Source organism: Neltuma alba, unplaced genomic scaffold (genome assembly GCF_004799145.2).
Source record: "Neltuma alba isolate B1F8T4 unplaced genomic scaffold, ASM479914v2 tig00011142_pilon, whole genome shotgun sequence".
Taxonomy (NCBI): domain Eukaryota; kingdom Viridiplantae; phylum Streptophyta; class Magnoliopsida; order Fabales; family Fabaceae; genus Neltuma; species Neltuma alba.
Window position 1 is genome coordinate 20,858 of NW_021635877.1, and position 24,048 is coordinate 44,905.

Sequence of the window (24,048 nt, forward strand, 5' to 3'; positions counted from 1 at the left end):
TCCCTTTCCTTTTGCCACATGAACTAACAGAATTACATCGAATTACCTAACGTGGTGGGCGGTCCAAAGCAGCCTCCTGCCTTCAGCCTTCTTATCTGGTTGAATGTTTGGCATGAAATTGGCTCACTCAAATTGACTTTCTGTACCCAAAACGTATTTTTTTGCCCAAAATTATATTTGGGAGAGATTTTTGAAAAAAAAATTCTGGATAAATTGATTTTAAAGTTGAAACCATTTTTTTTAATTTTTGACTTTTTAAAAAAAACAGATATTTTGAAACTGAGTTGTCAGTGCATTATTCAAACAAATATCTATCACATTGAGCCTATCTTAATAAATCATATTATATTATCTAACTTTTATTCTAACTTTAATTTGCAAAATTAATTAAAATAAAAAAATACTTTTACAAACATTGACATGTTAATTACTCTCTCCATCCATTTTTATAAGAAACAATATCTCTTATAGTGATGTCCCTAAATATAAAATTCAAATTCAGTATATGTGAAATTATAAACCTGTCTTTCACTTTTACCCCCATTAAATATATACCATGTATTATCTCTTTGCAATAAATTTACACTCATTATCTCTAATATACTCTCTTTATAAACAAATGTATTCCTTTTGGTTTTTATTATAAGTTTCAAATAACTAATTTGCAGATAACGAACAATTAGTTAAAATTATTTTAAAACAATAAATAAGTTAGAAATATACTTTTGTTTTTAAATATACCCTTATAATAAATGAGAAAAAATAAAAGAGACTACATGAAAAAATATAATAACAAGGAAATAATTAAGAACAACATTAAAAAAATGTATTAAATGTTAAGATAAATTCAAATTAAAACTTATAAAATAAACCACCCCTTTCTAAATTTAAAATTTATAAATAGAACCGGAAGGAATATAATTGTAAGTATATATTATATTTATTGCTTTTATCTAATATTTTAAATCGTATACTTTTAGTAATTGTTTCTTGTAACAAGACGATGAGTACTAAATATGAAACATCAAGCTTAACATGAGAGTGAAGTACAATAACAAACTGTCCATTCAGTGAAGAGAAAGACATGATGAGAGGAAATTGAATTGACGAGCACAAGAACAACTGCTACTACTACAGGGCACAGACAAAATCACCACTTGTTTCAACATCATCGTCAATGTCAGCATCTGTGTCAATATCATCAAGATCCATACTTCCATCAACGAATTGGCCTCCCAGCTTATTATTGTTGTTGTTGTTATCAGGAGCATCCCCTGCTTTTCTAGCCTCTTGAATTATGGATAGTATTTCTTGTAGGCTCTGACTCCCTTCTTCTTTCCCATCACTTTCCAATTCGAATTCCATCCCAATTCCCCCTTCGTTCATAAATTCTATTGGCAAGTTATATAGAAACCATGGGTGCTTCTTTATTTCTGGGATAGTAATTCTCTGTCACAAACAAACACACGCTTCCAAAATTTAGGATGCTAAATGTAACTTGAAAAACATAGTATTGGGTACTAAAAACACCCCAAAAAAATCATAAGTAAAATTATATTACTAAAAAAAATTAATGTGCACTTTTACCCTAATAAAAAAACAAAGATCTAGGTAAGATATTTAAATTAGATATGATCTAAATGGTTTAGATTTTAGTTTATAAATTTAGATAGTATATTTCATGTTGACAGTTATAGAACATTAATAATTCTATATTTTATTTTTTAAGAAAATAAAATAAAATAATATATAATATTTGAATTATTAACATCTAGTTAAATAATTTAAAAAAATTTATGTCAGAAATGAGCATACCCTATCCAACGGAAAGGGGATCCATTTCTAATTAAAGGAAAGACCATTCTGTCTTGATCAATAAATTAACCTGTTGGGGTTCATTGTTATTAGTTCTACAATAACATTTTAGTTCGATCAATAAATTAATAACAAAAAACTATATTTTTTAAGGGGAAAAAGTGCCGAGGACAAATGTGTGAATTAATGTTTACCTTTTCAGGGTTGGCCACAAATATTCTGGATAAAAGGTGTCTGCATTCTTCTGAGACACGAACATAGTCTGGAATAGAATAGTGGACGCTAAGGATTCTCTGTCAAAAACATGATCAGAGCATCAATAAATTATAAAAAAACATATAAAATTATTAATATTTTTATCAAAAAAAAAAGTAAAAAATTATCAATACACGAGTGATTAAGAATAATACACTTGGAGAAGTCCAACCAAATTAAACGGCCAAACTCATCATGATAAGATTTTGTTAGGGCGTGTTTGGTGGTACAAATAATTAATCACATACCTGAAGCGTCTTTCTGAAGTTTCTTGGGTCTTCCGGATCTTCAAAAGGATAAGCTCCAACCAGCATCACATATAAAGTCACCCCACAAGACCAAACATCTGCAACCTAATTATTCTCAAAGGATAAGAACAATGCATTTCATCAGGACTACATTATTAGGTGGCCACTAATCTAATCACATGATTCCAAAGTTTGATGTTTCAACGAGATCAATTATCAGAATTGTCTTTTTGGATCAAACTTGACAGAAAAAGAAAGATACAAACTTGATGTGTAAAGTTACCTTCCCATCATATTCCTTTCTTGATAATACTTCTGGCGCAATATATGCAGGTGTTCCTACCGTAGATTTTGGCTGAGAGTGCAGAACAGAAGACTGCATAAAGAAACAAGATTGTGACAGAATCAAACTTTATTAAACTAAGATTAAGAGATTAATTATCATTAATGAATCCTTGCCTTTGAGTAACCAAAGTCACATATCTTGAGTCTTGGTGCTGGGCTTCCATCTAACAATGTGTTTTCCAGCTTGAGATCTCTGTGGCAGATTTCCTGAAGCAAATGCATCATTTTTCAATATACCTAATTAAACTCTTCTTAAATTAAAGAAGAATGCACTGACAGCCTAAAATTATAAGTGGAATCGAATCTGTAACCTCCCACTTATAGAGAAACTTTTATGACACTAAGCTGCAAAACTATTGGGACACTTAACTATACTCAACAAACCAATCATAAGAATCATCACAAGAAGAGAAGTACCATGGAATGGCAATAGCTCACACCAGAGATCAATTGTTGAAAAAAGTATCTTGCCTGTATTGAGCAAAAAGTAAACGACAGTGAGAACTGTTAGAACAGGAATAAGTTGGTGTGTGCAATTTTTTTATATCTGGTCTGCGAATAAGAAATCAGACGACGATGACTAATATATATATATATATATATATATATATAATGGGGTGTTTGAAAAAAGGCACTATCAAGTAAAGTGATTGAAGGTTTTGAGTCATCAATTATCAAATCATTATTATAATTATTATAAACTGAAATTAAACTACCTCGTCCTCACTGAATCTTCCCGCATTACATATTCTTTCAAAAAGTTCTCCCCCAGCGCATATTCCATGACTATAGCTAGATGAGTCGGAGTCAGCAAAACCTGAGCAATGAAGAATCTCAATTAGTTCAATCAACTTCACAATGAAAATTGAATCTCTTCTTCTCTGTTGAAACAAGAAGGAATTACAAAGAACTTGTGTTTCCGAGTTTAGTGGTTGAGATCAGAAATAATGGGCCTTTCTTACTTACCTCTTTAAATCGAATGATGTTAGGATGTTTCAAGGATCTGTGATTTGTGATCTCTCTCCGTACATGCTCATCAATCTGCAGAGCCAAAGGGATGAAGAAGAAGAATAAGGTAAGAAGAAGAATCCGATTAATTAACGCCAAGATAAATAAACAGAGAAAAGCTGGAACAACCTTGGAGCCTCTCTCAATGAACTTAACGGCGAAGAACTCGCCGGTCCGTTTCTCTCGAACCAGCTTGGCAACACCGAAATTCCCAGACCCAATATCTTTGATTATCTCGTACCGTTCCATTGTTGTTATTCTCTGAACAATCAAGTTCGAGAAGAAGAAGAAGTGAACGGAACAGGAGTGAGTGGGAGGAAGAGGTGGCTTGAGAAATAGGAGTCAGGAGGAGGAATCAGGATTGAGGGAGGCGGAAAAGAAAGACAAGAACCGCCAAAAAAGACACGTGGAAGGAGATGAGTGGTCAGAACTGGAAGCAAACAAGAAACAAATTATCCAACGTGGTGTTTGATTGCTGCATTCTTTTGCGTATGATAAAGGTAAAAGACGAGTACTCGTTATTCTATGAAGTTGAGCATTTCACGTATCATTAAATGCGAGGAGAGAGAGGGAGGGGGAGGGGGAGAGAGAGGGAGAGATGTAAGTATTGCGATTCGCAACTTGCAACTAGGAAAGGGACAAGAACTACTTTCACTGGTTTGGAGGGTTCTTGAACTGCTGGACATGGCACAAAGTTCCGAGGGATGGGAGTTGGGTTATCTACAAACTTTTCATCTTTTTAATATAATTATTTGATATTTAATTTTAGCATTATCAATCAAATCAGAGCATAGTTCTTTCTGCGGTATTTTGTTGTCGTTACATTATTTCAAACTCAAGAATCGTAGTCCCTTCCTTCTATTGGGAAATCATACCAATATAATTAATGATGATAGATAATTAGATTATGAGGCCAAGTTTAATAGAATTGGATTTTAGAATATTTAATAAAATATTTTTTAAGGTGTTAAAATTTTGGATTAAATTATAAATTTTAAAACATTTAATTTTATCAAACATGAAGGTTGTATATTTGGATAAATTTAATATCCTTTTTGGATACATTGAATTGGTGTATTGTATAAAATTCAAAGAATAAACCATATTATTCATTATTAATATGGAATACTACGCTAAAGAGTGTGTGTGTGGGTTGGCAATTATAATAGTCGATAAACATTTCATTCAATTTATATATTTTTTAGTTAACAGAAAATTCAAAAACACGAAGACTTAAGATATTTTTTAACCAAATGTTATTAGATTTTGTTATGATTTAAGCCATTTAATATTCTTAATCCATGTAACACAATCTAAAACAATAATTAATTTGAAATATTTTTCAATATTTTAAATTAATCAACACAATCTAAATTATTAAATAACAATTTTAACATGCATATATGAATTTAATTGATGATTTATTTTATTTTTTTGCCCATGAATTATAATAAATAAATATATAGGAAAATGGGAAATATTGACGGTGGAGAAGGGCGTTGTGTTGAAGGGAGAGAAAGGAGTAGGGCAGTGTTTGGAAGAGAGGTGGTATGATGACGTGGAAGGAGCTGCAATGAGGACTGCGAAATGGTGGGCGGTGGGCGTGGGGCCCACCACTACCCTTAGGAGGGCAAAAGGTGGGGCCTCTTTGTATGCAAAATGGTTGGATATTTCTTGGAAGAAAGCGAAGCAGAAGCGTGCGTGCAAAACGATGCAGTCAGCATCATTCATCAACCTCGTGTTAGTGCGGCTGGCAAGCGACTAATAATTATTTCTCCGGTTTTTTAATATAAAATCTAATTATTAACGTAATTTTAATTTTAAATATAATATATATCTTTCATATTTATTAATTTTTTATAAATCACCCATATAGATCTCTTTTAATTATAATCAAGTAGAAGAAGAAAAGAATATTAAGGAAGATAATTACAGTGTTTAGAAAAAATATCATATTTCTCATAATTAACTAACTTACTTAACTTTTTTAATCTAATCATATTAGTTGAATAGTTTTTATGTTAAGGAGCAGATGAATAAAAATAATAATAATAATACCATTGTCAAAAAAATAATAATAACATCGTGGTTTTTATTTAAGGATTGATGTGTAATTTTGATTTTGATTTTATTTTTCATGTGCAATTTTGCTTTTGTGTGTGTGATCCTTGCACAGCCATCCTGCTAATCTTTTCCGTGTTGTTTCAATTTTATCGGATGTCCCAAAGGAACATTGCTTTTGATCTTTTCAACGATATAAATTTGCCCTGATCTTAATTCTTACATGTGATTCTGCCCTGATTTTAAAAAAAAAAAATTACTGATTTATATTTAGGTTCGAAATTTTTTCATATAAGTTATATTTAGAATAAGAGTGGTATTTATCACGGCCCAGCAATTCATTTCCCTCCAGGACGACGTGCATGGTCCAAAGCGACAATCCGTCCATCCATCAATTCTAACATCTATAAAAAGTCGTGAATTTCTTCCATGCAACATTCCAACCATTAACAACTCGCGGATTTTGCATGTGAGTCAATTACAAGTAATAACCAATTGGAATAAAACACTAAACTGGTATTTGATCGATAAAAAATGGCAAAAGTTCATGAGCCAACATTCCAAGCACAGAATGTGAGCAAGATTTTTGGCTATATACTTCTATTTAAGACACAGTAAAAGTTTGTTAGAAATAATTTCCAGACAGGATAACAAAGTTTCTTTCTTTCTTTCTTTTTTCCAAAGATATCATGAGGGTTGAAATATTGGACTGAACCATTTGAACTGATGATTTTACACATAACATAATGATTCAATTCAAGAGAAGTACTTATCCTTATGAAATAATAGTTTGATGAAAAATATATGGACACTTTCAACTAACCTCCATCAATATGTCTTTATTATAGACAAGAACTAAAAATTTTATAATAACACTGCAGTATCAAAAGATCAAAGTAAAATTGTGTTTTGATCAGAAATGTCTTTATTATTTTAAGGAAAATCAGGCGTTAAGTGAAATTCTCCCAAAAGGTAATACATATACCAATACATAATTACAAATAGTTAATAATTATGTTATATACATATTCATGATAATAGAATTCTTTCTTTGTTTTCAAGGATTTGAAAAAAAGCTTGGCGAGGCGTCATCGGTGCTTAAGAAAGAAAGTATTATCTCCGGTCTTTAATATAAGAATTAATTGATTAATTTGAGTAGATTAAAAAAATTAGTTAAGTTGGTTATTTGTAATAGATAGGTATTATCTTTCCTAAAATACTCTTGCAAAACCTTGAAAAAAATGAAAAAATATGAGAGATAAAGTGAATTGGAGTCTTATATATAAGACTAAAATAAAAGTCAAACTAATTTTTATGTTAAGAACTAGAAGTGATATTAAAATAAGGTGGAATTACTCCCATGCATTATCCACAACTCAGCGTTGATTGGCAAAAACCATGCTTTATTCTCAAGAAAGAACATGGTGTCTATGTCAAAGTGTGAACTGTTTTTGTTTTTTTGGTTTAAAACAAATACTTTTAAACGCAATATGTTATGTCTCTTCCAAAGATTTGAAGACACAGCTAGCAAACCTTAAAATAGTGACAGACGCCGAATTTCCTTAACGCACATTTATTCGTTTCCCTTCTTGTTGACGCCAGACGTCAAAATCCGGCTGTATGACATTTGATTGTTTCATCTTGTATTCCCCCCGGAGGGATTATTACTACATTTAATTCTAAATACAAGATTTAGTTTGTACTAACCACAAACAAAATTTTATATATAAGATTGAACAAATTACATTACAAACTAAATCTTATATTTAAGAATAAAAGTAGTATTATACAATAACCAGCAAAGAATATGATAAATTAGAAAACTATATTTATATTTATAGTGATATATGCCTAAAACTTTACATATTTTTGTTATGTTCACTTGAACTTGAAATATCGTGCCTAAGCAGCCAAAAACATTTCTACTAAAACCAATTTTTACTGGTATAATTGTAATTTCTTTTGAAGTTCAGCGGGCAATTATTAATGAGAAACCTTTTAGAAGAAAAATGTAAATTGTCATAAGATGGATAAAGATTTGCACAATTCCTCATATAATATTTACAAGTCAAATTAAGAGGTAATGTTATTAAAGGAACTCAGTTTTAAAAGATTTATTAGTAATTAATTTATTTACCTAAGACTTCTTTATGATTTTTTTCTTATTTCATGGGAGAATTATAATGACTTCTTAAGGAAAGAAAGTAATTATCAATAAGTCATAATGATGGGTGAATAATTGTTGTTTACTACTATATAACTTGTCGTTGTAAGCTTATTTATTATCTTTGAGACTTTTTAGTAATTACGTTTTTTATTTGCAATTTTATTACAATTCTCCTTTATTTTTTTTCTTTTTTAATTACTCGTATTTATAAATGACCCCATTTTTTTGCCAATATATAAAGGATCCCATTTACTCATATCCTATGGAGTCATTTTTTAGACAAATTCTCAAAGTCCTGCATCCCTGGCACAAACTGGCTATTCATAGAAAAATGGCGGACGAACCTAATTTATAATTACATCTGAGTATCATGTATCGGGTAAAATCTAAAATGAACTACAATGTTCATGACTTATTGTTAATGAAATATAAAATGAGCTCCATTTTCCATGACTTTTTGTTGGTATTAATTAATTAATATTGATTATGATTCCTGAGTTTTTATTTTATTTTAAGAGTATATAAATTAATGTTTTAATTATTTTAAGCCATATGTCTTATTTATGAATAAATTCTATGATTTATGGACTGTGTAAAATATCTAACTAGTGAAAGTTATTTTATTCTTTTCATTTTCCTCTTTTATTGTTACATATTTTCAGTATTTTTAATGAAAATTCAGATGAGACTTTTTCCATAAGAAAAATATTATGTATATTGACGATTCAGTACACCGATCGAACTAAAAGCTCTATCCCCCCCCCCCCCCAAAACCCCTTACAGGATGACTCAACTGTACATGACAACTTTTTATCTGAAACGATTGTTATTTCCTCAAAACTTTGCCTCTATTTTATAAACCACCCCAACAATTATTTTTTCTTCTGATAATTTAAGTTTGTTTGAATGCCAATCCTTTCTATCGGAAAAAGGATTGATCAATACTACCTGGTTGGTGCAAGTCAGCAAATTTCAATCAAAATATGATGACGGCTTGAAAATTGTGCGGGCAACAACTTGAATTAACAATGAACACTGGAGGGGTGTTTGATTTTGCTTATTTTAAATGATTTTATGTTATAAGAGGCAAATAAGTGAGTTAGGTTTGTCGTATAAAGTGCAAATAAGAGGTGTAATTAGCCTAAAATCTATTGACAATTAAGAAGTATGCAATGACAAGTTTCAAAATAGAAAATGATAATAAGTTTATACCAGTCACCTGTTATTATGGTTTCTTGGTAATTAAATTTTGTCATTAGACGTCATAATAATTCTCCTATTGTAAAATTTTAGTGGCAGAATCCCACTTAGAAGGAAGGACTCCATTCCAAGAGGGATTTAGTGCGTAATTTTACTTTGCAAGCTTGCTTACCCTTTTATTAAGGGGAAAAATAACTAATTAATAGGTTATATCTAGTAAAAAGAGCTGGTTCTTTATAATATGATAAGCTCTTGCTGGGAAATATATCTATATTTAGTATCTAATAGTGTCTTATATAAGATTGTCTCTAATAAAAGGATATTTATACTTAATAAAAAAAATCACAAACCCGTTTCTCTAGTGTTGGGAAAATGGGCCTCCCGTTTAAACCTGAGTCTCAAAAAGAGGTGAATTTCTCAGACCCAGCTTGTGAGGTGACAAGTTCAAGGTTAGCCTGCGAGCTTTTGGCCTATTTAACTATAAGTGTAATTTTTTTATGTTTTTTTTGCATATTCTATTGAAATAATAAAAATAAAACAATAAAATTATTAATAAAAGGTATAAATATGAATAAAATTAAGTCACAAACATGAATATCATCATATGTCAACATCCAAAACGTTCATCACGCTGCAATTGAATCTACTGAATATACAAACTAAATGGAAAACAAACATAAACAACTAAACAAACACTAAGTTCATATTAAACAACTAAACAAGAACTAAATTCACATTAAAAAAATAGAAATTTAAAAAAAAATTGTTGGCAAGCTTAAATAGGCCGGGCATTTTAATTTTAGACCCTGTAAAGCTGACCTTTTTAAATCCAACTTATCTTTAGAGGCTTTAAATTACGAGCCCAGCCTTTGACTTAAACGGGCTTAAATGAGTTGGCCCGACAGGCTCCACTCGTTTTCCTGACTCTACATTCCTCTAATGGCAATATGTCACGATTAAAACTAATAGGATTGGGTTTAACTTAAAACATGAGAAATTAATATTTGAATTTTCATTAAAAAAAGACTTATATTTAGTACTTAACAGTATTTCAAGAACAATTGTCTTTAATAAGAATATATATGTACCTAGCAAAAATATATTGCCGCTAGAAGAGCAACATATTTCATTTGTTGATACTCTAAATCATCACGAATTGAGAATAGTAAACTTAGTTTGTATTAAATTTTGAATAAATCAGAACAACAAAAATGAATAAGTTTAGTATTACTTCGTGTCCTAAATATAAGAGCTAGTTAAGAGATTAGATTTGGTTATAAATGTAATATTTCAATCCACTTTGTCTTCCAGATTTATAATGTTTTTTTCAAAATATTTTTATTGATTGTGAAGGGGTTTCCACCAACGACTAGTTTTAATATACAAGATTAAATAAAATAATTTTGAGAACTTAACTCACATTTGTTATAAATAACTAATTCAACTAATTTTTTTAAACTCTCCAAACTACTTATTTAGATCTTATAATAACGACTAGAGATAGTATATTTGAAAATTTCTCATATGTTGAAAAAAAAAATTTGCATTAATATAGCCTATTGACATTGTAACCCCCCCATAAGAAAGAAGTCATAGGTTGATTTCGGCTTTTATTGTTTATCAACAGTGTCAAACAGTGATTCATCCTAGGGCTGTTCACGGGACGGATCGAGACCGGGACAGGCCCGTCCCGGTTTCGTCCCGATGAACAGTAACGGGACAGAAAATCTGTCATGTGTCCCGGCCCGTCCCGGGGTTGTCCCGGTCCTGGTCGGGACGGGACGGATCCGGGACGTCTCGAACCTTTTTATATATTTATTTTTTATTTTTTTATTTTTTAAAATTTTTTTTAATAAAATCTGATTTTTTTTAATTATATTTTTTGGGCTTAAACCTTATAAAAAAACATCTTTTTATTTTTTTTATTTGTTTGGGCACTCTTAAATAAAAGCTCAAAATATTACATATAATAATAATTAAAAACTCTAAACAAAAGCTTTTAACACAATAAAAACTTGCTAAAAATTCTAATAATCAATAATCTCAAATCATTAACAAATAGAAAAACTCTAAATAAATATATCTATAGTTCCATACAATACTCTCAAATCTTAAAAAAATGTGAAAAAATGATATTATATAAATAGAATAAAAAATTTAAAAAAAAAAGGAACCAGGACGGGACGACCCCGTCCCGTCCCGAAAAATTTCAGTACGGATCTGTCTCGTCCCAATAAAACCGGGACCGGAACGGGTCGGCCTTGAACACCTCTAATTCATCCTAGAGTTTATCCACAGCGAAACCGTACCGATCTATATGTTACTTGAGAGCTGAAGCAACCCTTCAATTTTGGTGGGGTTTAGATAAAAATGTATGATGTTGGAATTGGCCATTTATGGGTCCCAACATCATTTACCTTCAACAATTGGTTAACTATCATTTCGGCCACTACTTTATTCTCATAATTTTGGATAAACCTTAAGTAGATTCAATCATATGGATAAATTTCGACCACAAAAATTGCATGGATTAATTATTTATTTTTATTAAAATATGTGGAGAATATAAATTTATTAGTTAAAAGTGTGACCCCATCTTTGCTGTAATGTTGTTTTAAAAGGATCGCCCTCATCAATCTAATGCTCTTTGTGTTTTTTTATTAAATGTCTAAATTTAATTTAAATAGTTTATATGTTTTTCAAGCTGACAAATTATTATTTATATTCTTTTAAAATAAGAAGATGAAATTCAACTAATGTCAATTATGTCAAGTGGAATAAATTTGATACTCTTCGAATTTGAGTATTATAAATGCAAAAATACGTTCCTGATCTTCTTTTCATCTTGATTTAATTACATAAACATTCTTTAGATCCTAAAAGGGGAGAATAATTACAAAAAAAGACTTACGAAATATGCACATTTTAGATCAGAACCACTAAATGACCTAATCCCTCCTAAATCCTTGGGATCAATCCGGCTAACATAATATATTTTAAAAAAAATAACGTAGGGCTCACAATTAAAAAGTAATATATGTTAGGTTAAATCAGCGGTCTTGCTATTTTTGTTCATTTTTTAAATCTTCATGAGTACTTTTGTCAGTGAGCATTATGATGCCAGATGCTCATTGAAGAAAATTTGATGGATAAATTAATATCTTAACTGCATTTAAAATATATGGAAAGATAATGTATTTCATGTAAAAGAATGCGATGACAAGTTTTTTTTAAAATAAAAATCAATTAGATAACATGAAGAAATTATATAAATAAGGCCTGTATAATCGAGTTGAGGAAATGAGGGATTAATAAGAAATATTTTTTATATAGAGAGAGATGAGAAAATTATTGTAGTAGCAAATTGATATCCTTTTTAAGTTCGTTATTGGCAATAATTGAAAGTGGTGAGCGGTGGCGAGTATTTCCTTCATAAAAGTTTGTCTCACCAAACGTTTAGATTCTTGAGAAGATCAAATTGATGGTCACAAGGAATTATCAAAGGTGGTGATAGAAAATCAAACACCTAAAAGATAAATGATGTGAAAATATAATGCTCTTCCATTTAATTTTTTGTCTAATAAAATACTAACTCTGGTTCTTAATATAAGAACTAGATAATTCATTTAAAAAAATTAATTAAGTTAGTTATTTATAACAAATGTGTGTTGACTTCTTTAAATTACCCTTATTCAATCATATACATTAAAAATACATTTATATAGAAATATCTTACAATCAATAGAGATATTTTTAAGAACATATATAAACTAGCTCTTATATTTAAGATTGGAAAAAAGTTGGATTTTTTTTGGTAAGCATGCATTTAGCTAAAGAGTCCGTGACAGACAAGAGATGCTCATGACCAGACAGCAAACAAGGACATTTCTTATTTGTCTAATAAAATACTACCTGCGATTCTTAATATTATCACCAATCCTAATTATAAGACCTCTTGAAATCTTATAATTAGAACCAAAAGTAGTATATGATACCAGTGGAATTTAGATCTAGCAGAATAGCAGTCTCACACCAACACAATCGATTTTACCTTCAACAATGCCATTGGTAGCGTTCAATCCAACTCCCGCTCATCCAGGAATAGGCCAACTTATGGGGGAAGCATTATGTTCAGTTTACTGGACCCGATGCTTGATGCCCAACCACTACCATTTATGCTTTGGATGAGTCTGCAAACTTTAGTCTAGTTGGATTGCTTTTACAAACTTGATTTTAATTATAATTGATTTCTTCATCGCATGATTTGCATTTAACTCCTATTCCATCAAAACTGATTTTAACAAAAGTAGATTTGGATGATTTTAATCTAGAGTACTTTTATATGCGTAGTTATTAAAAAAAAAAAAAAAAAGACGAGCTCTATAATATAGCATTGCATGACTAATTATATTGCATATTAATTAACAATTAAAAACATAAAACAAAAACCAACACTCAAAATATTATATAGACTATTTTACAACATCACATTAATAGTTGTACTGTCATCAAAGTCTGTAAGCTGCAAACTTCAACCAATTCAACAAATTTTGCTCATATGGTTTCAACGCTACAAACATTTCCCTTTCAGGCTGAGACAGAAGGAGTTGACAGCATCGAGAATGCCAATCAGGATCACTTGTGATAGCCTCCATTTTCTGAAGTTCAGCCATTACTGCACTAATAGAAGTTCTAGCAATCAATTGTGATCGCGACTCAGATGCAGCAGCAATTCTACTTATTGCGTCAGCTATCCTTTTTGCGGTAGGAACTTTCATCTTCTTCTCGCTCCCTTCAACTTCAACTCTCTTCCTCTTCCCCTTCCCTTCCCATTGCTTTCACTATTGTTTCCCTGCGAAGTGTTTAAATTAACACTTTGCAGCTCAGCACTGACTCCAGCACCAGCAGCAGTCCCCGGATTTTCATCGCAGTCTCCTGATCCTTCATCCAAATTCACACAAACATCGTTCGAGGGTGAACGATACACATCAACATTGGTATCATTAGGCACATCAGCATTTGTGTCATTAGGCAGTGTTCCAGAAGACGGTACCAACGCCAAAGTTCCTGTACGCGCCACATTCTTGAATAAAAGATTTAATTCATGGGCAAAAGGAAGTCCTTTATATCTGTATTTCCCATATTGGGGATTTTCCTGCACATATAAGATTAATTAACATGACATTACAGTCACAAGAAGGATAAAATTGAACACTTCTAACGTAAAAACTTCATACTGATAGCTTCTTCGCCCACCAATCCTCTGGTGCATCTATCATGTTCTTTGCCTTGTCCCATCTTATGTCTGTCTCTTCACCAAACAATTTATCCCATTGCAACCATTCTTTTCTAAGGTTGTCCCACTTGTTTTTCAATTGAGTCTTGTCATATTGTCTACGAGTTTTCTCATTGAATCCAGCCCTTATATCTTTCCACCCTTTCTTTGTGAAGGTACTACCCTTCCTTTCATTTTTGTTTAATTCTTCCAAGCATAACTCGATAAAAATCTTAGTCGCTGTCATGTCCCATGTAGCCTTTGACTTGTCGTTGGTCATTTTTCTACAAGGAAATGCATATGAGAAAAACTTTTACATCAACGTAGCAGGCCACAAATTCATAAGTAACATGAGAAGATGTATACAAGCCAATACTTGAATTAAATGTAACACCAAATAACATTCATGTTTCAAATATTATCAAGGGGAATGTCTGGGTCATCACAACAGAAGATCAAAAAGGGAAGATACATTATATAGCAATAACAAACATCCTAAAACAACAGCCTACAATAAGTGTGCTAAATACATACTTTAAACAACATAACTGAATTTTAAGAGGAAATTAATCCCAAACGGAGCTTATATTGGCTTTCAATTAGCCTAACTAAATTGACAAGAGAAAGAAGCATTATCACCAAGTAGATCACAATTCAATATGAACACCACAGAATCTCTTAAAGACCAGCACCAAGTAGAAGTAATGCTTTATTTAAAACAAGGGGGAAAAATTAAGGTTAGCTGCAATTGAAATACTACCTCCGACATTTATGAATCGTAATGAATCAATTCAACAAACAGATGGAAACCCAAAAAACTCTAAAATCTTCATGAAAACTAGACGGGAAAAAACGAAATGCAGAAACAACCACTAGAACAAACTGAAAGCTGCAATGATAAAACTGGCCTATTTACACGACTTTAACAAAGCTATAAGGTGATTTCACACATCTCAGAAAAACAGTAAGGACCCTTTTTATCATTACCAATCAAAAATCAGAATGATACAAAGTTAAAGTAAAATGGAGTTAGAGCTCCTATCATCTTACAACAAGCCTAATCATTGCAATATTTGAAATTTACAACAATGTCTTCCAAATTTACAAGAATTTTATCACACAAAATATTATGATCCATATCAGCAAAATACAAACATGTAATTAATTCCTACGATCTTCAACGACAGAGCCCAATCTTCTATGTGAATCTAAAAATATTCTCCAAAGCTGCTCTTCTCTGCATTGATTGAATATCATTTTCTTCCTCACATTAAAATAAACATCAAGGAACCGCTTTTTTCCGCAAAACTTAAAAACAGAGAAGGTGAACAAAGTAAGAAGTAAAACACGAACCAGATGGTAGATCGACACCAGATCGGAGAAGCAGATGGCAGAACAAAGAAGCCAAGAGATCGACCCCAGACAGCAGGTAGACACCAAAGCATTAAAGCTAAACAGATGGCACCGAATAAGGAAAGCCGCCGGAACGGGGAGAAGCAGATGAGAGCTACAACGACGGAGGAGAGACACGGGCACAGAAGCTAGGTCAGGGTCTCTGCCTGAGCGCTTCTCCTGTAACGTGGTTTGGATGAACAACAGTTCGATGGTGTTACGTTGGGTTTTCAGCGAGCATAACGTGGTTTTGGGCTGTAAATTACGTTTTGGGCTATGCAGGACCCTGTTTGAATTGGGATTAGAGTAACGTAATTTTAAATAAACTTGATTTTTAGAGTTGATTTTGATAAAAATAATTTTGGCTTACAGTGATTTTTGTTTGAAATTATTTTAAGGAAAAAAAAGAAATTTTGAGAATTGAATATTATAATAAATATCGTGAACTTCATATTTTAGTATCAAAATGAAAATTAAAAAAATCATTATTTTCAAGTGAAGAATAAAAATAAACACCCCACTTTGAGAGAGGGAGAGAGATCAAACAAAACATCTAAACAAAAATGTTCAACAAGGCAGTTTAATTTGCTCCTACTTGGTCTGTGGCCTTGTGGAAGGAGCCACAATAATTAAAGAGAAAATGATGATGATTAATTTTTTTTTCTTGTTTTTTATTTTAAAGATTTTGTACGTACCAAAAAAATTAATATGTAAATGAAGAATGGGGCAGTAGTAGCCCTCAAATTTTTAAAAAAATGCATAATACTTAATATTTGATGGTTATTAATAAGCAGCTGTCAAATAAGAACACTTGCTATATTTTAAAAAAAAAAAAACTTGGCATTTCCTTATATAACCGTCAAGTAAATGTAAACAACAAAATATCAAAAAACATATTCTTGATTATAAGGACAAAACTATTTTTTATTATAATAATTTTTGGACAAGAGTGCCGCTCTGAATTTTACCTAGATTTTTTTTTTTTTGTCAAAGAAATTTTACCTAGATTAAACCCCATCATTCTCGCTCTCTGTTATTACTAATTCAAGTTGTTTGAGGCCTACCCTTAGTTGTTTGGGGCCTAGCTGACCCACCTGTCATGGTTGTTCGTTTGTTGCTTATGTACACCACCACAATTAAAAGTACACATTAGCCCATGATGGCACAACAGAATGAGACCAGGACTGATTAACAGTAATAAACCATAAATGACTAGATCAAATCTGAACAGCGGACAAGAAACAAACTCCCAGCTAGAAACTTTGCTAGGATACTACCATTCACCAAACATTGAAATTAAGGAATATGGTAACTACAATTATCAGCTAGCAATTTTGCCTCAATTGAAAATGAAACTATTATATTTTCCCGGGGATTAGAACAATCTAGGAAGTCCTAGAAAGCATATTCCCAATAATGCAGATGATAACATTAGAATGATTTGCAATCATCAACCACTGATTTCAGATACACAATCATCAAGCAAGGATTAAGCATTAACAACCAAAAGGAGAAAAAACATCATAGAACAGCTTGATATAATTCCTCAATTTTGCCTTGCATAAAAAGCAATGTGAACTCCAAATAAACTGCATGTCTGTTCCCTGACCGCCTATCCTTCATTGATCACTCTTCCTCATCCAAACATCATGGGGGTTCTTGATTCTTGCTGGATTAATATGACTACTTTCTACATGTTTGAGAAGCTCTAGTAAATCTGATAACTTGAATTGAGTCTTGAAAGGAGATTTATTTTTTAAATAATTGCCTCCAGATACACACGAAGAACACCACTAGCTTCTACCCAGTTTTGTTGTTTCACAAGCCTGCACAGCATATAATGCAATCAACCTTGATGTTCTAACATCAAATTGTTAGTCCCAGAACATAAGAAGGCTTTATCAACGACAAAATTTTATTAGGAAGAAACTTACAGCTTCTACTGGCATGTTGGAGAAAATTGGATTGGGTTTCAAGGAATCATCACCTTGCTCAGCTCCATCTTGTCTTCCCCCAAGTCTTTTAATGATTCTCCATCTACCGAGCCTTGGCAGCTCTTTGCGGATTCCCCCATTCAACATAGCTCTTTCATTCATCTCTTTGCGTATTGATAACAAAATCAAGCAATTTTTTGGTTCAAAGATTACAGGAAAGAAATGTGGAGCAGCAAACACAGAAGAGAAGGGGGTTAAACGGAAAAAGTTTTGATGATTCAATGCAAGATCTCCTAAACGCAGAAGCAACTATTTTTCACTTCTCTCAAACGCATGGTCGAAGGTTAGAATCATAACTTGATGGGCTGCTTCAGAAATTAACCAAACGGACCAAATCACATTTCAAAATCATGTTTGGCCAAATAAATGTGATTCTTAGGATCCAAATGCATATCCAAACAGAGCCTATGTCTTCTGCATTCAAGTTCTCAAAAGCGACAACTCTCCTATTTCTAGAATCCCATAATTTCCATATGGTTAAGCCAAAAGCGATAACCCATCTCCACATACTCCCACCTCTCTGGCCATCATTATTCAGATTTTCCTTGAGCCAACCACCAAAATTCCCATTCATAAAGGATAGAAGCTTATCATTTGGGACCAGCATGGTCCATACATCTTTTGTTGTATGCATACAAGTTTGTGGTACATGATTCATGTCTTCAAGATCTTCTTCACAGTAAACAAGCTTTTTGTGTCGCTCAAGGTTTGTGAGGAGCTTCTTCTTCCTCAGAACTATCCAAATGAATAGTGACTCTTTGAGCTCCTGGCCAATTCCAAGAGAGCTTCGAGGTGCTACATTTCTCACCTAACATGTCCCCTATGAGCCTCCAAAACAATAATACAGTGTTTCCCCTGTAAAATTTGTAGTTTTTATTAAAATTACGTCTTCTTACAAGAAACATATTTTATTGTCATTGCGCATCCTCATATGTAAGGTAATCCTCCTTAGTGCAACATGAATATCGCTAATATTTGGATGAGATGCATCCCCTCCAAGGAAACAATGGGTTTTGTTTCCAATCTGCAGCCAACTACATGCTCTTTGTTTTATAACTCCTCGATCTTTCATTAAAATCCTGATCCTATTGACATCCTTCCACTTGCCAGCAGCTGCATATATATTAGACAACATAACATAAGCACCTGAACTATAAGGATCCAAATGCAGAATTCTTTTAGCAGCCAGTTCCCCCAATTCCACATTAACATGAACACTACAGGCAGCAAGAAGAGAACCCCAGATAGCGGAGTGTGCTTCAAATGGCATATCTTGGATTATTTTGAAGGCCCTCTGCAACTGACCTGCTCGACCCATTATGTCAACTAAACAAGCATAATGTTCAGACCGTGGGGGAACATTGTATTTATGGATCATCAAATTAAGCAGATTCATACTCTCTTCAACCTTCCCTGCATGACAACATGCAGACAGCAAACTCAAGAAAGTTATCCCGCTAGGTTCAATACCAACTGAAACCATATGATCGAAGTAGGAGAGAGCTTTGTCATACAGACCATGCTGTGCAAATGCAGCAATGATGGTGTTCCATGAAACAAGGTCTGGATGATAAATTTGCTGAAAAGCTAACTCGGACTCAATAATTCCGCCACATTTGCTGTGCATAGTAATCAAGGCACTACATACTGACAAATCTGACTCAAAACCATGCTTAATCACTAGAGCATAAGCCTGTCTTCCTTCTTCAAGTGATGCAAGATTGGAACAGGCAGTAAAAACTGAAACAAAAGTCAAGTCATCTGGTTGCATCCCAGTCTTGACCATTTGTGAAAATAAATTCATTGCCTCCTCCCCCATCCCATTTTGCGCATAACCTGCCAACAGTTAGACAGTTGATTGAGAAGGCAAGTCACACTAAGGAAACCAAACACAACAATATAGCAGAAGAAAGAATAATCTGCCGGGTTTACAGCATTTCAATTTAAAGAAAATCTAATTCGGCTTTTAAAGTCCAGCACATCATACATGATGGCCAGATATTTGAAGAATTTAAAGGAAGCAAATGTTTGGGCTTTATCCAGTATGCCCAAGTTTAACACACTTTTCAGGAGCTGGAGCACTAGGCACATTTCATATACCATGCTGGTGTGCTGAACCTCAGATTTTGATGAGATCCATTTGGAGATTAGAACTATCTTAGAAGCTAGACGAAGTTTTTGACGTCTACAAGAGCAACCAAGAGCATCCAGGGCGGGGAGGGAAAAAAAAAAAATCTGATTGACTACATATGAATATTTATAGAACCAATATCTTAGATTGTTGCATACTTTCTGGATCGTTGCAAATAAGCCGCCAGAAGCTTTTCAAAATACAAGATAAGGAGTCGAAAAGTCTATATATCCAATAGAATGTTGTACAATATTAGCCATCAAAATAGATAACACATTCAATGCAAAGCAAAGGGAATTTGTTGCTATAGTTGATTCAAATTCAAAACTTGGGCAAACAACAAATTACCTCACGCACTGTAATAATGTTTAGTACATGGCGTACCAGTTATCATTGCATTCCAACAAATGCGATCTCTGGATCCGATTTCTTCAAACAAGAGTCTAGCGTCTTCCATCTTCCCCTCCTTACAGTAACCCGTTATCATAGCTGTCCTCGCAACAGTATTCTTCTGCGGCATTCGTTCAAACAGTTTCCTTGCTTCATCATAAACCTCATTCTCCACGAGCCCACCAATCATCACCGTCCAGGAGATGGCGTTTTTACGAGGCATGACATCAAACAGTGTCCTTGCACGCCCGATCTCGCCTATCCTGCAATACCCATCGATCATTGCAGTGTAAGAGATGACATTCCGAGAAGGCATCTCTTCAAAAAGTTTCTGTGCTTCATGAATCCGGTCAAATTTCAGAAAACCCGAGATCATTGCGTTGTATGACGCGGTGTTCTTCTCTGTCATTGTCAGAAAATAGTTGTAAGCATCGTCTACCATATCGTTCTCCACACACCCAGCTATCATGGAATTCCAAGACACCACATTCTTCACCGGCATCAATTCAAACAGCCTTCTCGATTCTTCCAAAAAACCATTTTGCCAATACCCAGTCACCATAGAATTCCAAGTAACCACGTCCTTTGTGGGCATTTCATCGAACAAGTTCTGGGCAGCACCGAGGTTTCCTTCTCGCGCTAGAACACCAATCTTGACGTTACAACGATATACATCCCAAGTCGAAATAAACTTCAAAGGTGGAAGTAGGAATTGGCGCGCAACATTGGAGGATAACGTTGAGTCTCCAGAGATTACGCTGCTACATATTCGAGTTTGGATTATAGGCAAGAGCGACCCCTGCCTAAGAGTGGCTCCGTGGAAGAGTAAGAGAGCCAGCATACGGACAAAAAGCGAGTAACGAACAAGTGTTTAACATAAACTTCGAAGCCGATAGAATAGCGCTGAGAACAAAGTGGGGCTCTGATTCTTGTACTGCGACATTACGCCAAACGACACTGACTAGTTATATAAAGAACTAGATTTTACTTCCCACGGGAAGATTAAAAATTAATGATAGTTTAAGATCAAAAGGGAAATTCCAGTTCTTGCTGGATAAAGTGCAGATGAAAAGCAAATAACCTCTCAGGCTAACGCTGGTTCAAGCTGTGACTGAGTAAGTACCTGTCTATAATATGCTACATGAGGATATTCCCATGGGTGTGTGTAGAGAAATTGAAAGAATGCAGCAATGATTTTATTTGGGGGGAGGAAGGGAAAAAGAGGACACTGCGTCTGCAAATGGTGACCTGGAGGACCATGTGCCTTGCAAAGGAGATAGGTGGGTTTGATTTGAAGGACTTCAAAGCAGATGAATGAGCCCCTGTTATGTCTCGAAGCCACAGGAACTGAGCACACATGCGCTGACTAATAGATACCGCAGAAATACTATTTGGCTGTGAGCTGTGTGACGATTGGCGAAGCAAGCTAACTCTGTTCTGTGGAAGAAACTGGGAGGTTTATGGCCAGAAATTGTTAAGAACGTGGGCTGGGAAGTGAATGAATAATGGTAGAAAATTGAATTTCGGGCTTAATAAATGGATTGATAAAGACAATGCTCTGTATGAGTTTTGCAGTAGGAGTTGGGGAATTGTGTGAAGGACTCATCGGCTTTTTTACCTCAATGCTATAAATAGTAGAAAGAAAATACCGAAATACCACACAGTGAATATTATTTCCTCAAATGCTACATTTAAAGTTGTTCTTCCCGTGAACAACTTTTAAAATCGATCTTGACAGGTGTGACTTCTTCAATATTTGTTTCATGACTTGATTTAAGTGTAATAAAAGTTCATTTTAGAGTAAACAACTTTAGAAGTTCACCACTCCAAGAACAACACCATGACCCCATATATAGCGTCCTTCATCTCCTCTTTGCCCACCTAACGCATAAAAATAATTAGACAATAATTTTGTAATCATTTGGACTAAAATTTATGCAAAAATAATTAGAGGAAAGTGCTAATGATTACATAATAATACCAATAATGATTATGAAATTATTATGGTATACTAAATAGAAAATGATTAATTAAAAAATAAAAATTGATTTACCTAACAAATAGTGACTTCCAGTGCCACATGTTGTTCTCCTTCTCATACGTTGTAGTCATTGTTGTATGTTCACTTCTTCTTGATATTCAAGTGTCTCATTTATTTGTGTAGTTGGTATATTTAAATCAAATCAAAGTGATTCAATCAAAGAAATTGATTACCGAGAGGTGGCAAATGCTTCGTTTGATGGACCACCTTGGTCAAAAGTAGAAGAAGCGTTGTATTTAGCCAAAAATAGCACCGGATCATCAAATAATGACATGAACGACTGAAATTGAGTAGGATACAGTGAGTTAGAATGTGATGATGTCAATGAAGGTGACATGTAATGAGGCTCAACTTGAGGAGGATTATGAGAGGTGATAGGGGATGACGATGAGGCTAGCATATAATACGACTGACTAAATACTTGAGACTCTTGTCTCTCAACATTTTGATTTTGAATTGGGGGCTGGGTAGACAAGTAGCCGCCACTTCATTCTATCTGCCGGTGGTCTAATAACTAGAAGCCATTAACAAACATCTAGCCAATTAAAGTCAATTCTCCCAATGACAGGAAGTCCCACACATGAAAGGCCCAATTGTATAGCTGCATCCTCTAACGTTATCGTGCACTCTTTAGGCGTAGTGTGAAAGGTGTGAGTCCCAGGACGCCACCTCTCAACAAGTGCTGAGACTAAACTTCGATCATAATCGAATTGTCCTATTCGAGCAACACCATAGAATCCGCCTAATCTAAGAGATTCAATCATTTGGTTGGGCGGCTCAATCATTTGATCAGCGTGCATGACTCATCTAGTGTGTAGGATTCTAGAAACCTACAATGAAAAGGTAAAAAAATCAATGTCAAAGCATATAATTTATAATATATAGTCAATAGATATTACTTACATTATCATTCCATACTTGTTGTAAAATATGTCGAGGTTACAAGTGTAGAAGAGAGTTATCCTCTAGACCTGAGTTGATGACCTCTTCTAAAAATTGCACCATTTTCAAATGCGTCTGCATAAGTTGAAGAAAAATTATCCAAATAATATAAAAATAAAAAAACTAATTGCAATTTCATCTTATTTATGAATCATAATATTTTTTTTGAAAAATGAAATACATAATTCATTGTCATTGTCTATATGCCAATCTTTGTGGACAAGTAAAGCGGTTATGACTAATTTGTCTACATAATCCACACTTATTAGGTTCATCAAGTGTGGTCCAATGCATCTCATTATGTATGCGACTTGAACGACGACGACCTTTTTCTCGAATCATTAATGGGTCAGGTATTAGTGTGGGACGATCAATTTGTGGCAAGTAAGTCTTATCTCCTATTAGCTTAAACTCATTATTATATACACAAGGTACAAGAACCACTCCTACACAGATCTTGTCTCTCCTTCAACTATAGCAAATGCAAGTGGTACAACATTTCGATCACTATCTTGTGATATGGCCATAAGCAACGTGGCTTTATATTTTCCATACAAAAATATTCCATTAACTTGTATAATGGGCTTTAGGTGTGGAAACGGATTTATACATGGCTTGAATGCCCAAAATACACAACAAAATATTTCAACTAGTTGACCATTGACTTGAGAACACCGTTTATTTGAAAATTGTACGCATGACCCAGGCATAAAATGTTAAACTGCAGCTAATCACTTTGGAAGTAAGGAATATGAGGTCTCCCAATTCCCAAAAGCAATGACAA

At 33.4% G+C, this 24,048-nt stretch overlaps 2 protein-coding genes, 1 non-coding gene and 1 pseudogene across 4 annotated transcripts; all 4 read right to left on the bottom strand.

Annotated features, from left to right (window-relative positions):
• Positions 1–1,004: 1,004 nt before the first annotated feature.
• Positions 1,005–4,038, bottom strand: LOC114761868 (serine/threonine-protein kinase SAPK2-like; annotated as a pseudogene).
• Positions 4,039–5,802: 1,764 nt separating this feature from the next.
• LOC114761869 (U6 spliceosomal RNA) lies at positions 5,803–5,903 on the bottom strand. Its single transcript, XR_003742197.1, has one exon. It is a non-coding gene; the product is annotated as a U6 spliceosomal RNA (small nuclear RNA).
• A 7,594-nt stretch (positions 5,904–13,497) lies between these two features.
• LOC114761864 (L10-interacting MYB domain-containing protein) lies at positions 13,498–15,936 on the bottom strand. The gene is made up of 3 exons (XM_028951318.1): positions 15,728–15,936; positions 14,337–14,658; positions 13,498–14,254 (listed from the first exon to the last, which is right to left on the bottom strand). The coding sequence occupies exons 2-3, from the start codon at positions 14,652–14,654 to the stop codon at positions 13,874–13,876; spliced, it is 699 nt and encodes a 232-aa protein (XP_028807151.1). The 5' UTR covers positions 14,655–14,658; positions 15,728–15,936; the 3' UTR covers positions 13,498–13,873.
• A 1,173-nt stretch (positions 15,937–17,109) lies between these two features.
• Positions 17,110–21,328, bottom strand: LOC114761863 (pentatricopeptide repeat-containing protein At4g02750-like). 2 transcript variants are annotated; one of them, XR_003742196.1, is made up of 3 exons: positions 20,276–21,328; positions 17,701–19,596; positions 17,110–17,592 (listed from the first exon to the last, which is right to left on the bottom strand). XR_003742196.1 is itself a non-coding variant. In XM_028951317.1 (2 exons), the coding sequence occupies exons 1-2, from the start codon at positions 21,120–21,122 to the stop codon at positions 18,653–18,655; spliced, it is 1,791 nt and encodes a 596-aa protein (XP_028807150.1). In that variant the 5' UTR covers positions 21,123–21,328; the 3' UTR covers positions 17,110–18,652. The 2 variants fall into 2 exon arrangements, 1 of the variants encoding a protein (XP_028807150.1); XM_028951317.1 differs by having other exon boundaries at positions 17,110–19,596.
• Between the last annotated feature and the right edge of the window lie 2,720 nt (positions 21,329–24,048).

Bases quoted from the DNA above. Each gene is read 5' to 3' on its own strand.
- LOC114761864 (XM_028951318.1), bottom strand. From the start codon at position 14,654: ATGACCAACGACAAGTCAAAGGCTACATGGGACATGACAGCGACTAAG. The intron at 14,255-14,336 runs GTATGAAGTTTT...TTATATGTGCAG, and splicing joins GGTGGGCGAAGAAGCTATCA to GAAAATCCCCAATATGGGAA.
- LOC114761863 (XM_028951317.1), bottom strand. From the start codon at position 21,122: ATGCTGGCTCTCTTACTCTTCCACGGAGCCACTCTTAGGCAGGGGTCG. The intron at 19,597-20,275 runs GTACGCCATGTA...AACTGTTGGCAG, and splicing joins TTGGAATGCAATGATAACTG to GTTATGCGCAAAATGGGATG.